Source organism: Myripristis murdjan, chromosome 4 (genome assembly GCF_902150065.1).
Source record: "Myripristis murdjan chromosome 4, fMyrMur1.1, whole genome shotgun sequence".
Classification (NCBI taxonomy): Eukaryota; Metazoa; Chordata; class Actinopteri; order Holocentriformes; family Holocentridae; genus Myripristis; species Myripristis murdjan.
Genome location: NC_043983.1, coordinates 9,788,080 through 9,803,422, shown reverse-complemented (window position 1 = coordinate 9,803,422; position 15,343 = coordinate 9,788,080). Strand labels below are relative to the sequence as shown.

General features: G+C 43.3%; 1 protein-coding gene across 1 annotated transcript in view; it reads right to left on the bottom strand.

The window, feature by feature from the left end:
• Positions 1-15,343, bottom strand: part of trabd2b (TraB domain containing 2B) — a 75,501-nt gene that overhangs the window by 15,320 nt on the left and 44,838 nt on the right. Inside the window, exon 4 of the mRNA XM_030048870.1 lies at positions 10,518-10,692. Within this exon, the coding sequence (XP_029904730.1) occupies positions 10,518-10,692 (175 nt within the window). The remainder of the gene's footprint in view (positions 1-10,517; positions 10,693-15,343) is intronic.

Genomic DNA, 15,343 nt, shown 5'->3' with positions numbered 1-15,343 from the left:
GGATGACTTCCAGTATTCTCAAATGTTGTGTGCTAGACAGTCAAAGACAGTATTTTTTATTTTTATTATTATTATTTATTTTTTTGTGCAGGTGATTCACTGTCTAATAATCACACTCCGAGTGAATGGTGGTACAACTGGATGTGCATTAGGCATTCAAAAATTGCGAACTGAACATATGGTTCTTCATTTAAACACAGACGGTTTGGCCTCGCTTTCGGTGGCCTGTCACGCGAAAAACTCATAACTAACATTTGCACGCTTTTCATTTTCTTGACTTGAATGAAAGTTCACATGCGCTTTTATGTGTTAAGCACTTCTCATGATCCCCGGACCGGGGAACGCCGCCTAAAAGCCAGCGCACATTTTCAAAGACGCGCGAGTGTGAAAGACAAAATCCACTTTATTAATCTCAATTCGCTAAAAAGATCTGACTTTTTTTTTTTTTTTTTTTTTTTGAAGATAAGAAGTACTTACACAGCAGTCAGTAAGCATTCACAGTGAGGGCTCTGCTGCGCTGCTAATAGCCACATGACTGATGATGAGATTAAGTTTTAATATCGCACCTCTTTAGTCTGGAGTTGTGGGCAGCTAATATCATGCAGGCCTTATGAGTGAGTGTTTCCTTGTGTGTGTCTGTGTGTGTGTGTACGTACGTGGGTGTGTGATAGATAGATATATAGAGAAGAGGTGTATCTTAGCCCCCTCCATGTCAGGCCTGTGTATTGTCAGCGTCAGGGAGGGAGATGGGGCATGGGGTGGTGTGTGTGTGTGTTTGTGTGCGTGATGGGTAGGGAGGTGTAGGGGTGGTGCTTGAGGGGTGTAGGGAGTGAATGTTCACCCTGTGGGGTGACAGGCAATGGGGCAGGACAGGGGTCGCCCTGTTGGACCAAAGAAGTACACACTATGCGGCGATATGCCTGCACCTTATAGCAAACAACACTACCTTCCAGGCCAAAACACACACCTGTGAAAACAAAATGTGAGAGCTAGCTGAGCCCAAAACTGTCAAAGGGAAAGCACTAATAATCGCTCTCTGTCTGTCTCTGTCTATCTGTCTTTCCCTCCTCTGTCTCTGCGAGAAGTAGACACACAGACACACACACACACAAGGAGGGAGAGAGAGAGAGAGAGAGAGAGAGAGAGAGAGAGAGTCTGTCTCACTTCATAAAATGTTCCTGCACTATGAGGAGGAGAAGACAGCATGAGGGAGACAGAGCAGCGAGGGATGGCATCAGCATCGTGAAGGAGACAGACACAGACAGAAAAGACAGATAGATAGACAGATTGAGGAGCAGCTTAAAGGAACAATTCACCCAAAATACAAAAAACAAAAAAAAAACAAAAAAAAAACAGAAGACATCTTCTGAGTGTAATTTGGCGAGGTTTCCAATCTGTCTCCAAACACCCCAATACCGTGCAAATCGTCCACAACAAATATGAACTGAGGGCGGACAGATAGAGTTTGCCGCTGCCCTTCAGCAGGAAATAGTTCGGAAAGAATCTCTTGGTGCCTGAGGCCTGTGGATTATGTTGGCTATCTGTGTCATTGGTTTTGGAACGGCCTGTTTTCTGACGTTTTCGTGCTCCACAAATCAATACCCATCCAGCCCATCCAGTGCCGTGACATGACAAGACCATGACAAAATGAAAACTTTGCCAAATCACACCGATGGATGGATTGGCCCGCACTACGGATCGGTAATAAAACATCTTTTTCCAGTCGTTTTGGGTGAACCGTTCCTTTAAGGCAGACAGGCAAGTAGAAAAATGGGATCTCAGCCTCATGTAAAGACGGATGAGACTGCAGGCGGAAACAGACAGACAGACAGACAGACAGACAGACAGACAGACAGACAAGCAAAAGGGCTGAGACAAGCAAATACACAGTCGGAGAGGAAGAGCCGAGGAGACAAAGTTACATGCAAGAAGGGACGAGTGAGTCTCTGTCTCTCTCTTTTCTCTTTCTCAGTCATCACGCCGACACCACAACACCACATGCAACTGCAAAACACATGGGTCCACTCTGCTCTCACAAAGGGCCATTATAGGCCTGCACAGACACACACACACACACACACACACAAAATCAACTCAGTGCAAGCAGACCAAAGTGGCTCTGACTTCAAAACAAACAGCGGTATATGTGTATTTTTACAGTAACTACTGTTTTCAGCGATAAACATCTCAAGGGGTCATATGTCTTGTGTCACCTCTTTTGTGAAAGCAAACACACACGCACACACAAATATACACGTGTGACCTCTCTCCATCACATAGACTGTACAATGACGTTCTAGTGTATATACATCTGTGTGTGTGTGTGTGTGTGTGTGTGTGTTTATACCCGTGTGGATGAACTGGTGTCTAGGCTGTGGCAGTGTCAGGAAATTCCAGGGGATGTTTTCAATAAGGCCGGGCAGCGGCAGCCAGAGAACTGGCAAATGAAAACCTGCTGAAACACACCACAGAGCTCCAACAACACACCACCTAACCTCCACTCTCCATCACAACGATAACTGTGTGCGTGCGTGTGTGTGTGTGTGTGTGTGAGCAAGCGAGAGTATGTTTATGGGACAGAACGCTGCTTTCGTACGAGGGCGTCGGCGTGTCTGTGTGAGGGACGGCATCACGCTCGGGGGCTCGTATTTATTTACAATAGCAACCGAGGGAAAGCGATTTCAAAGTGTGTGTGTTTGCGTGTGTGTGATGTGTCTGCGAATGTGCTTTCTCCTGACGGCTCTCAGGTGGCGTTGCTGTGTCGTCCAGTCCGGGGGGAAACTGTGACGCGTTCCCTTGGCCTCATCAGCAGCGCTGCGTCATAGCACCACAGTGAATGCCTATGATGAAGTTCAGTTGCATAACACCAATAGTGAAAGTAAGCAGCCTCAACTCCTGAGGGACAGAGGAGACTTCTACAGACGGAGGCACTTCTGATGTATCAAATTAGAAATGCTGCATGCAAATACATCAAAAAATTGTCTACCTTTATTTCAGGTGTTAATGAAGTCAGGTTTACTGATATAGCTCTTTATCACTTTTTCACACCATTCTATAGTAATTATTTACGTATCCTAGGTTTAAGTTGAGCATTGCCCTTCAGATATTCAAATTCAGTGCTTTATTCTAAAAGGCTGACTAAAAAAAAAATATCTGTCCACTGCAAACTCCCACAAATGTCTTCTGTGCTGCCGTTCCCAAGTGAGTTATGCGGCGCCCGCAGTGGTTATGGCATCAGTCGGTGCTTAGTGCATTTCTTTGCTTGCATCTTGAGACAATGTGGACTATACCCAGCAAATTGGCAGGAAAACATAATAACTTGCAGGATATTGATCAATTATTCAGATGCACTCCATTTTTCTGGTTGGATGTCTTTTTTTTTTCCATTTGTCTGCTTCTCGACTTATGGGATCACACATAATTTGCATTTTGTTTTATTTCATTTTTTTTTTTTTTTTTTGCGATATGTGTAAAATTTTCTCACGATTTGCTTGACGGATGGATGCAAACCGCACAACAGAGAAAGAGACAGTGGTGGAGAGGGAGACTGCATCATAGTAACTGTAATAATGAGTAGTTTTGAATACAGCCCCATACCGATGGGCTTTAGATGACACACAGAGAGAGAAAGAGTGACCGTGTGAATCAAGTTGCTGCTGGAGGAGCTTTTCACTGTTCTCAATTCTGCAGCTTCTAAAATTCTTCATTGCAGCCTCAAAAAAATGCTTCCTCCAACAGGGGGCGCCACTGAGCGGGAGAGTGGAACTTGCCTGCGCCACTTAGTCTCTTCTCTACTGCCTACGGTAATTCCATTTATGCCTGCTCGGACTCTTTTACCACTGTAATTTTTATTAATGACCCGCTGGTGAAAGTGAAGAAAATGAAGAATGTCTATTACAACATGTGGGTGTGTGCAGATGTGGGCGAGTGAGAGGAAAGGGCTGAGAAAGGGAGAGAGGAGCCGCTTCGCTCAGTGCGTCAGCGCGCGCACATAAAACTCTGCATGCGGCAGGAAGATGTAGGTGTACAGCGAAGGGGGGCAGGGAAGAGGGTGGGGATTAAGGTGCTGAGCGGAGCAGAGATGGATGTCCTGCCCAAACCGCTTTATACACACGTCGTATAGTTTAATTACTCTCTGAAAACACTCGCGGATAAGGACCACGGCGGGGGATTTGACCCGAGCTGTGCCCCGGCTCCTTCCCGACAGTCCTGTTTTTCCTCTGTGCTCTGGACATGGCTCCGGTTGGAAGAAGGGGGTCCAAGGCAAATGCAGCTACAGGGGCCATTAATATTTATCTTCCATACGGGAGGAGGGGGGTCTGATAAACACAAACACAAGCCGTCGGGCCTGTGGGGATTATAGAAGTGGAGAGGCAGTCAGACAGAGCGGGAGAGAGAGACAGACACAAACAAAGAGAGTCTGATATAGTAACAGAGGGGAGAGCGGAGGATGCCAGATCAGGCTCGCTACGAGTGGCGCCAATCTGACAGAGAGTGGGTGGTTTTCCCAAAACCATTTTAACTCTCACATCGTGATTATTTCATTATATAGGGCACAGTCAGACAAGCATAATTCTAGTACTATGAGACCGTTGCCTAAAGTTACAATTGTCATGTTAATGCGATTTTTGAGATCTGACCATAAAGATTCGATTTTATGTAATCACATCATTGTGCCTTTTATGTGTTTCCCTTGGCTGTATTTATTTAAAAATACGTCTGGATTACTTTAACCCACTTGCTTCCCTGTGCTCTCCGTCTGTTTTCATTTCTCATATGAGCGCTGAGGCTAGATTGTATTCAGATGATCCTGAGCGCAAAGCAAGCTCGGCCACTTCCACTCCACAACTAGTTTTTTAAGGTTTTATAAGAGATGAGAGCAACATCTGACGTCTGTGCGTCCAGGTTTGTCACTTAATTCATCCTGGCATCGCGGGATGATAAAAGTCACATTGACACAGCAAAGATAATCACAGCCAGTGGGTAACCAGACCCAGCAGAGACAGTTAAAGGGCTGTAAAGATATGAGGTAACGCTTTAAAGCCAGGGACGAAAGATGTGAGAGAGGAAGCTCTATGATAAGGGCATGGGAGAGAGGGTCTGTGACTGGTCTCTGCTCTGCTCTCCCAAGGTCTGTGCTTAGGTTTCTGTGTATCTGTGTGTGTGTGTGTGTGTGTGTGTGTGTGTGTGTAATCGTGTATTTCTCCGGTATGTGCATGTATCCGTTTGTGTGTGCCTATCTGTGTGCAAGTGTGAGGGTTTAAGTGTACGTTCAAGTGTGAGTGCATGCAAGCACGCACATGTGTGTCCTCCCAGCAGGCTCAGTGCAGTGGTTCTCATCACCTCACACTAGCTGTCAGTTCTCTCACACACAACGCTGCAGCCTGCAGGTAACCCAGCACACATGTTCACCTCTTAAGCCCCATTTTGACCGCAGGAACTTTCCCCAGGGAGTAGGAACTTTTGGGAGGAACTGTCGGTGTTTCCACCGCCGGGAACAGGGTCTAAATTAAGTTCCGGGGATGTGTTTTTTTTTTCCACCCCCCAAAAAGTCTCTGTTTGGGGGGTGGTACTTTCTAAAAGTACAGGAACTTTGGCGATGGGGCTTGAACATGTCTGATTGGTGGCGTTCGCACCGTTTTATTTCAGCCAGCATTTTTCTGCAGCTGCGAACCAGTTTGTTTTTTGTTCATTGTTCTTCAGCATATCAGCATATCAGAAGAAATCATAAAACCGCTGGAACAATGAAGTCCAGGCCTTGTTGAGCATTATCTGTGCCACTATCTCTCTCTTCCTCTCTCTTTCTCTCATACAAACACACACACACACTGTAACAGAAGAGCTGTTTGTGGAGAGAAACACGTAAAAAGTGTCAGAGGCCGGTGTAATCTGCCAACAAGCGAGGGTTTAATTAGTTTAAACAGCCTGCTCCACCACTGTGTCATACTTCAGCAGACTAATTTGCCTAATCTTCACGGGTCTTTAGACCAAGGTGAAAACACAGACAACAGTGGGCCGAGGAAACCCTGGGACCAAAAGTACGCCGTAATTTGAGAGGAAACCCACCTTAAGTGTATCCAGCTCAGGCTGACACACTGGAAACATTATAGCTGCCACAGAGGACAGGGCAAAACCTGGCAGAGGGCAGCCTTAACCTTGGTGACAATCTTAAAAATACATTCACAACAATTTTGATGTAAAAATACACCCATCTCATCACGGTGAAGCACAGTGTGGCTGCATTAGAGACGAAACTCCCATTCCCATTCTCTATTGATTGGCCCTATTTATACTGTAAAATTTAATTCTCATGTTGGGCATGGTCACTTCTTCACCCACTAAGAAACACGGACTCACCAACATTTTAACCTTCACCTCTGTTGTCCCTTTGGTGTCTTTTTCTGTAAAGCGTCACCAGCCAGCTAGGCCGATATAAACATGTGCACACGGTGTGCAGTTCACTGACATCATGTTCTTATGAATTTTAGGTATTGAAGCTGGCATTTTTTATTTTATTTCTCACTACTATTTAAAGCCTCTAGATTGCAGAGTTGTCCAGTAGAAGCTTTGCTCTTTTCTCTCTCTCTCTTTCACTCTTTCTTTCTTTCTTTCTTTTGCGAATTGCTGGTCAGTTTAAAAAGGAGCAGAACAAAGAAAAAAAAAAAATTGAAGCCTGAATTCCCAGCAAACATTTCATGGATGGCAACGTGCAGGTATGTAGGTGGCAGCCAAGTTCAACATCAAGCCGAAGGATAAAAGAAATGTTCACAAAATTTATGTTATGAATTCATATTAAAGCAGCTATGGAAATACTTTTAAACCGATGCGTATCAGAACGATATTTACGTCCCATTTCTACAAAACAATACAGATGCTATGGACTGTGCGCATATCGGCTTTCACCGTGGTGCTGCGTTCACGCTGGTTTTCAGTGTCGGTGCATGCCATCATATCAACATCTACTCAGGGTCAAAGTGTTTGCTGGCAATTGTTGTTAGTCTACTAAATGTGAACTGACAAGGCTGGGGAGTCACAGCCAAAAAAAATTCCTGCGTATTTATTCAGACACACACACACACACACACACACACACACACACACACAAACGGAATACATTTGCCAGCACATGATCAGTGGCTCATGGTGGGTCCCACCATTTATCCAGGGAAGGTTTTTTGGCTGAGCACTGTGCTGTTAGTCAGCGCTGCCCTGCTTCATGTACAAACAGTTATACACACATTCACACCAGGGAAGTAGCCAGTGCAGCCACAGTCTCCTAACATTAGCTAGCGAATGTACACTTGCACAAAATGCCTAGTTTAGACTCAGCAGGAGTACAGCAGTAACATGGTGAGGGGTGAGAAGTCAATTGGTCATTCACTTTCTCAAAACATTTCAGACATTTCACCTAAAATATGTTTGCTGATACTTCATTTGAAAAATACATCTCATTCATGCTTGTGTGTGTGAACTGTACAACACGGTGCCAACATCTTCTAATAGGAAACATCGCCGGTCTTTCCACGTCTCACCCCCTCCCGCTCCAACTCCCTCATGCGCTAGTATTAGCCCAAGGCGTTGGACTGGGTTCACTGGCTATCTGTGGTTCACATGACTTCCATTGTTCCATAACGTAAAAACGGTGTTTAACAGGAGAAGGATGTATCATCAGTCCTTATTTCCTCCACTACACACACTTCAGTGGAACAGCAGGTCATTGATGTATTAACCGGAAACGCCGCAAATTCATTACTCCATCATAGTCATACTTCAAAGAATTACAACTTACACATTCAGTAAACATGTGCAGGATATTTGCATAGACACACACACAGACACACACACACACGTGTATGGACACACACACACTGCAGCTGCATGGTGCAACAGTGGCCTTGTCCAAGCACAGAGCAGAAGGAGCACAGGGAGGCGAAAAATGCTCAGAGGAAGGAACCAGGCGTTCAGCATTAATCATACACTATGGCAGACACACACACACACACACACACACACACACACACCCAAGAAGAGGTACCACCCATTTTCAGATGCACAAACAAGGACATCCATACAGACATACAGTACACAGACACACATGTGCACATAGTCTCCGAGGAGCACACACACACACACTCACAGACACATGCACACTCAAGCACACACAGAGACACACACGCAGACACTCACACACACACACAAACACAGGGGACCCTGCCACCTGTTTTTGCAGGCAAACACTCTCGCTCGCAAACACATACACATGCACACACGCATGCACGTGCACACATACACACACACACTTCCCTTAGGACACACTACACCATTCAGGAAACATTAGCAGCATTAGCCAGGAATGCTAATTGAAACAAACAGCTCATGGTTTCTTCATTTCTGGATTGGGCCGGGAGCTGGCGGTAATTGAGACTTCTGTGTGTGTAAAGGCGCAGGAGTGCGTGTGTGTGTGTATGCATGAGCGTGCATATAGTAGACGCAAGTTAGTGCATGCCAGAGATCTGGGAACCATTGCACACCATTATTGTCCTGCTTTCTCTCCAGTTTTGCGTTCAAACACAAGAGAAAGCAAATTGTTGGCCATAAACACACATTAGCACTGACAGAGTCACTGCTGCAGACCTAAAGCAAGCCTGATCTCCCTTTCACTTCACACTCACATGCTGACACACACACAGATACACACACACACATGCACATACCAGATCTAGATCTAACTCCAGCCCTGTCACTAGGGGCTGAACCTATGAATTGTGGATCATGTGCTTGGCCGTCTCTCCTCTTTCGGCCTTTCCTCTCCTCCCTTCTTCTCTTTGCTCCATTAGTCTTTACGAGGACTGAGGGAGAGAGGGATGAGCGAGGAACGCCGCGAGCCTCCCGTTTTTATCTGTATCCTCTCTCCACCAAATAAAAGAACGCGGTGACCACTTCTGACGGGCCCATAAAGAATTGACATCTACCATTTCCTGCTTCTGTCCCCGACCTGCCTCGACCCGTCCGCCTCCCTCCACAATGCCCCCTGTCACAGTTCAGCGCCGCGGAGAGGGGACATATGAAGCGATGAAGAGAGGATTTACAGACCGAGAAAGGTCACCCTGAAACCTGACCTGGCTCTTAAGGGAATAAAACAGGAAAATGTCTTCAAAAGTACATTTGTTTCAATGGACCTGTTTTTTTTTTTTTCTTCCATACCTCAAACTGCCTTTCGCCACTGATGCTGTGAGACACCGAGTGAATGAATAGTGCAGTTGGACGCACTCGTCGGTGGACTGCTTGTGCAGATGGGAAATCTCTGTTGAAATCTGGTTTTAGTTTGAAGGGATACGCGTAATCACGCGTGTGAAACCAACTAAACAGATCCAAGTCTGGATGACAAAGCATGACGCCCACTGTATTTTTCTAGGATAGGATCCTGTTTTGGTGCATAAAGCAGTCAAACATCGAGGAAAACTGAGTGTGAATCACTTTATTTTCCTATATATGTGTAGACATCACAAAGGCCCCTTTATTTTTATTACGTTTGCTGAAATTCTGCTGCACGATGTTGCAGGCCTCATCAGGTCTTGTTTAGAAAGTCTGGAATTACCAATTCAAAGATAGAGATTTTCATTGGTGGGACTCTCACAGCAGACCTCCAGGGCTGCAGGGGGGCCTGGAGCTTAGCAAGACAGGTCTGACCTTTGCAACAGGCAGTTGACACCACACACACACACACACACACACACACACACACACACACACAGGCCTGTTGACGTATCTTAGGCCCTGTTCAGACTTGGTTTTAACATCTGTCTCATGTGATCCTTCACAAGTGGACAGCTGAGACAGATTGCTGTTCACATCTGGCATTATCGTGTATCTCAAATGCGTCTCCAGTGACCACTTGTGGTCAGATTTGTAATCATGGCCTCAGACCCTTCAGAAATACTTCTTTCCTACTTTGATTGTTCTGTACCTTTGTCAAGCTCCCTCCTGTCCCTTCTTTTTCCTCACTCCTGTATTCCAGGCTCTCACTATATTCCCAATATTCCCCACTCGTCCTATTCCTCATCTCTGGCCCATTAACGAAGAAGTTGTGCCCAACCACTTCATTTTCATGATTATCCATCCATTTCACCACAAGAGGAAACTTCTTTCAAATTTGTATTTTAACATTAGCATTCCAGTCTATCAGCACTCCCTCTGTTCACAAAGCGACTAGGAGTCTTCTGTTGTTGTTGGGACACATCAAGACATGATGTGACCACCTCCGGAACTCGTTTGAGTGATCGGGTCACATGCGGCATATTGAACTGTGTTCACACCTGTACAAACTGTCCATTTGTTATAAAATCTCTGGAGGTGGATGTTAAAACATGAACAGGGCCCCAGAGCAAGAAACCGAACCTCTACCTCACCTTTGTCAGTTGCTCTGGTTAAGACTAACAGCAAAATCTAAAATGTCCACCATGTGATGTGAAGCAGTGTGGTGTGTCACCCTTCCCCTGTATCCAGCCCTCTGTTACCTGCGCCAAAGGCAAAAAAGTAGGTCTGGGTGGGATTTCTCTGCAGCAGGGCAGACACTCGGCGCGCCATTCGCTCATTGCGTTTGTAGATGAGCTCCTGGCGGAAGTAGCTGTCAATCTGCTGGGCCGTGGTTCGGTCATGAGCTGGCAGAGTGCTGTTGATGAAGTGAGGGAGCTGAGAAAAAGAAAAAAAGAAAGAAAGAAAGAAAGAAAGAAAGAAAGAAAGAAAGAAAGAAAGAAAGAAAGAAAGAAAGAAAAGGAAAAAGAAAGAATTAGAAATAGAATTGTAAAATGGCTTTACAGTCACAGTTCATGGAGAAATGCAAAACTCATGAAAATACCCTTGTTAAAACCATACATTAACCCAAAAAAAAAAGAGAGAGAGAGAGAGAGAGAGAGAGAGAGAGGGCAGGAGACAGAAAGAGACGGCTGAATAGGCAATTTACAGACCAATTGAGAAGCACAGAAAACAGGATGGAGAGAAGGGAAAGGACTGAAAGGGAGTGTTATAGTGACAAGTTGGCACATGAGTGTGCCCGTATGAGTGTGAGACCTGGCAGCCGGGAGTGTTTCTGACGCGTCAGCCTGACGGAAAATGACCAACGCATGGCTCGGCTCTGCTAGCTGGGCCGAATGAGAAGGCATCAATAAAGAGGAGTGAGAGACAGAGAGAGACAGTGCAAAAAAAAAAAAAAAAAAAAAAAAAGTTTTAACACCAAGTGCATGTGTGTATGTGTTTGTGCGTAGGAACATACACAAGAAAATTGTGTACTCGTGCTTGTGCAGTATATTTACATGTGTGAGTGTGCGAATGTGTGTTTAATTGCCTGTGTGATTTATTAAGAGCCAGACAGGCAGACAGGGACACACAGCACTGGCTGTGCTCCACTGCTGGCTGGCTCGGTGGATTCAACAGGCTGTTAATCTGAGAGGATGAGCTGGGGTCTTGGGGCTGGGGGGGGGGGGGGGGGGGCGGGGGGGTCCTGGCCTTTGAGACACTGGAGGAGGTGGACTCAGAGACATCCACACACACACACATATTTTGTCTCTCTTTAGTTACTGTCCCTCCCTCTCGTCTATATTTCGCCTCTCTCCTACTTTCTCTGGCACCTTCTCTGTCAGCATTTGGTAAACAAAGTTAAAAAAACTGAAAAACAAAGACTTCTCATCGTCACCCATGACTTTTGGTAGGTTTTGGCTGGACTGCAAAAACAGGGCCAGCCCTTACAAAGGCAAATTTCCATCACTAAGTCACTGACTCACCAACTGAGTGATGAACTGACACCATTGGTCAGTAAAGTGTTGGAGTTCCCCCACTGGCCGTTGCTCTTTCAAAGTAAATTTGTGCGAACAGTTTTCTGTTACGTCCTCAGGGGGTGTTTACAGCGGCTCCACTCACTGGCTGCAGCTTATTCCAAATTTATGGCACACTAAGAACAGAGTGTTTGACTCCTCTTGGATGCAATTATAGATTAAACACATTATTTTTACTTTCACAATATATGTACAATGGCTAGAACCTTGAAGTAAACAATGATATACAACAGTACACCGTGCCTCTGCCTACCAGACCACTCCCACCCGTCTGCATGAAATTAAATAACTATGACAACAACTATATATACATACGTAAAACAAGAGAGTAAATAATTATAAATTTTCAGCTCATGAAAATATACTTGCATGTACACTAACCTTGTATATACTCAGAAATCAGATATAAAAATAAATAAACAAATAAATAAAACACCAAACACAAAAAACAGAGTTCTAAAAAGCAGTATCACAATCATCATATGTCTGTGATTTATGCTGTCTCTCCTTTCAGGCTCAGGTCCTTCACTTTTGCGAGTCTGTTATTGAATACATCTGGAAAAATTTTTCAAAATAGGAAAGTAATGGGAACCAAAGGTCTTGACAAATGTGTCCTCTATTATGTTTTTCTTAAGTTAATTTCTTTAAAGGTAAGAATTCGGAAATCTGGTCGAGAAACATCTTAAAAGTTTGAGGGGATTCCCTTTTCTAAAATAAAACAATGCATTTCCTGGCAAAATTTGTTATGGTGATTAAAAGTCTTTATTTTCTTGGATCTAAATAAGAGTCAGGCATATCATTTGGTAAGTAAAGGCAGGGAGTTAAATCAAATTATATTTGCAAAACTGATTTAGTGGAAGAATAAATAAGATTCTAGAAATAAATAACAAATAACAATACCAGTTTGGTGAATTGTATGCATCTTTAATGATTAATGTTAGATAAAATCTATGCATAAATTTAAAGTTAGCTTCCTTGATTTTGTTACTTATAAATGGGAAGCACAACCGTTCAAGGATGTTTTTCCTGGTATTACCATCCAAAACCATTCCCTGATGTTTTTCCCCAAATCTTTACTAACAATAAAAAAAGAAAAATGACTTCCTTGGAATAATATTTCATAGAATTATGCAATTTTACCTTTAAGGACAATAATGCATCTTCTGCTTCAATGAAATCAAAAACTTATTTTCATTAATAAGTATAAGGATGGCATTTTGAATTTGTAGATATTTGAAGAAATCTGTATTAGGAATACCATATTGTGTTTTTGATTCAATGAATGACTTTATTTTGATATTTTTATTAAACAAATCTTTAAGTTGGTTTATATCCACTCACTTATATTGATTACTGGAAGACATTTCTTCATACATGGGTTGTGATGGATAGGGAAAAAAATCAAAACACCAGTAGCTATCCCAAATTTCTTAGCACAGTCCCTCCAAGCCAAAGGGGTTTTTGATACAGTAAAACACTGATCCATATTTTTATCCTGTTCAAGCTTTTTATAAATATGACAGAGACTAAAGACTTCTGAATTCATTGATCAGACCATTTTGTCTATCCACTGACTGCAGCTCATACCAAATTTATCACATGCTAAGAAAGGAATATGACCATATGACCATTTATGAAGTTTTTACCTAGTCTCGTTATTTTTTATGACAGAGATTTAAAATTAGGAACTATTTCTTGAAACGTTTTTGTGTGACCTCCTTTTTCAGGTTTAAGGTTTGTTTCCCTAGCGCATCTAATAAGTGTTTTTCTTTGTTTATTTTCATGAATAAGTACTTTCCCAGTTTACTTTCTCTTTTTCATTTACAATGACACTAAGGCTGATCTTGAGCTTTAATTTCATCTTATCTTTCATCTCATCTGCGTGACAATAAAATGACTTTAAAATGACTTTTTACCTTATTCGGTAATATCATATCAGTGACAACATTCTTCGAAAGATTTTCTCATGTGTTTATACAACTTCCTTTCTAGGATAGCACCATATATTCAGAGACTCCTTACAGTTAAGTGTTCATTAAATTCCAACCAACATTACAGATTTTATTTAAAACTTGCAACTCCACAGATTTCAAAGTGACATGAGTGGCAACATGGTGCAATTGAGAATTTTTTTTTCTTTTTTTTTGTTTAGACACCACTCTTATTCATTTATAATTTATTAACTGTGACAACACAACATTATATGAAAAGCATTTTGCAGTGGATGGTTTCATTAGCTTCACCGAGTGTGAACAGGGCTCCACTGCCTTTTTCTTTTTCTGTTTGTTCGCATAAAATCCACCACCTTTTGAACACTAAATCCATGTGTCATGTCCTGCCCCAACATCCTGTTTCAACCCTGAAACATGCAGAACTACAGGATCTGCGTCAAAACGACATTTCCTTGTGACTCAGAGTGGTAGCCCATACACTTAACTTTGGCTGTGGGTGCACATTTGCCCATGGATTGGTGTTGACATTGTGGTGAGCTCTTATGAAAGTTGGCTCACATTTGGCTCATATTCCGGGGACTGGTGGTTGCTGAGGAGGACTTGAGCTCTCTCTTTCTCTCCTGCCTTCTATCATTCTCTCTCCCCTGTCTTTCTTTCTCCCAACCAGGGAAACACAAAGCACCTGAGCCCTATCCCTTCCCAGCCCTGCTCTACCCAGCCTGCACCTTGGGAGTATCACCTTCCCCCTGCTGCAGATCTGGGGTTAAACCATTTGTAAGTAACATGCCCCCCCTTTCTCTCTTACTTCCAAATTTGCCCCACATGCCCCAGTGAGGGACGCAAGAATGACATGCTGGAGGAAAGGGGGAAAGAAAGACATAACCCTATCCCCAAAAGTGATATGGCTAACAGGAGAAATATTAACAGAGGTGCTTGGGCTGAGCTATTAGTATGCATATATGTCTGTGTAGATGTGTGTGCATGAGTGCACATATGGACATGTCCTCATGTAGCGACCACAACATAAAATCTCAGTCTAACAAGTCATTTAGTATTATATTTAGTGTTAAAAATCTTGTTTTTCTTAAAACAAAGGGAAAAATCTGCCAGTGGGGTGAGATAATCCCAACTGTTTCCAGTGCAGTTTCACATGTTTCAGGAATTTTGTATGAGAACAAGTATAAATATGTTGAAACAAGGCAAAATAAGACATATCAGTCCACTAGTATCAATAAAATAACCCTTGATTCAAGAAAACTATGGAAACAATCTAGTTAGAAATAGAAACAAGTGGGATTATTTCATCTCACTCGCAGATTTTTTCACTTGTTTAAAAAAAGAAAAAGAGTTTAACATTTAATGTGCGAATAAATGACTTGTTAAGGTGGGTTTTTTGCAGTGTATGAGTTTGATATGAGCACACACACAAACAAACACATACATATTGGCTAAAATGGAACTATAGAGGTTGACAGGACAATGGAACAGCTGCAAATGGTGTGTGTGTGTGTGTGTGTGTGTGTGTGTGTGTGTGTGTGTGTGTGGTGTCTGAGAGCACGA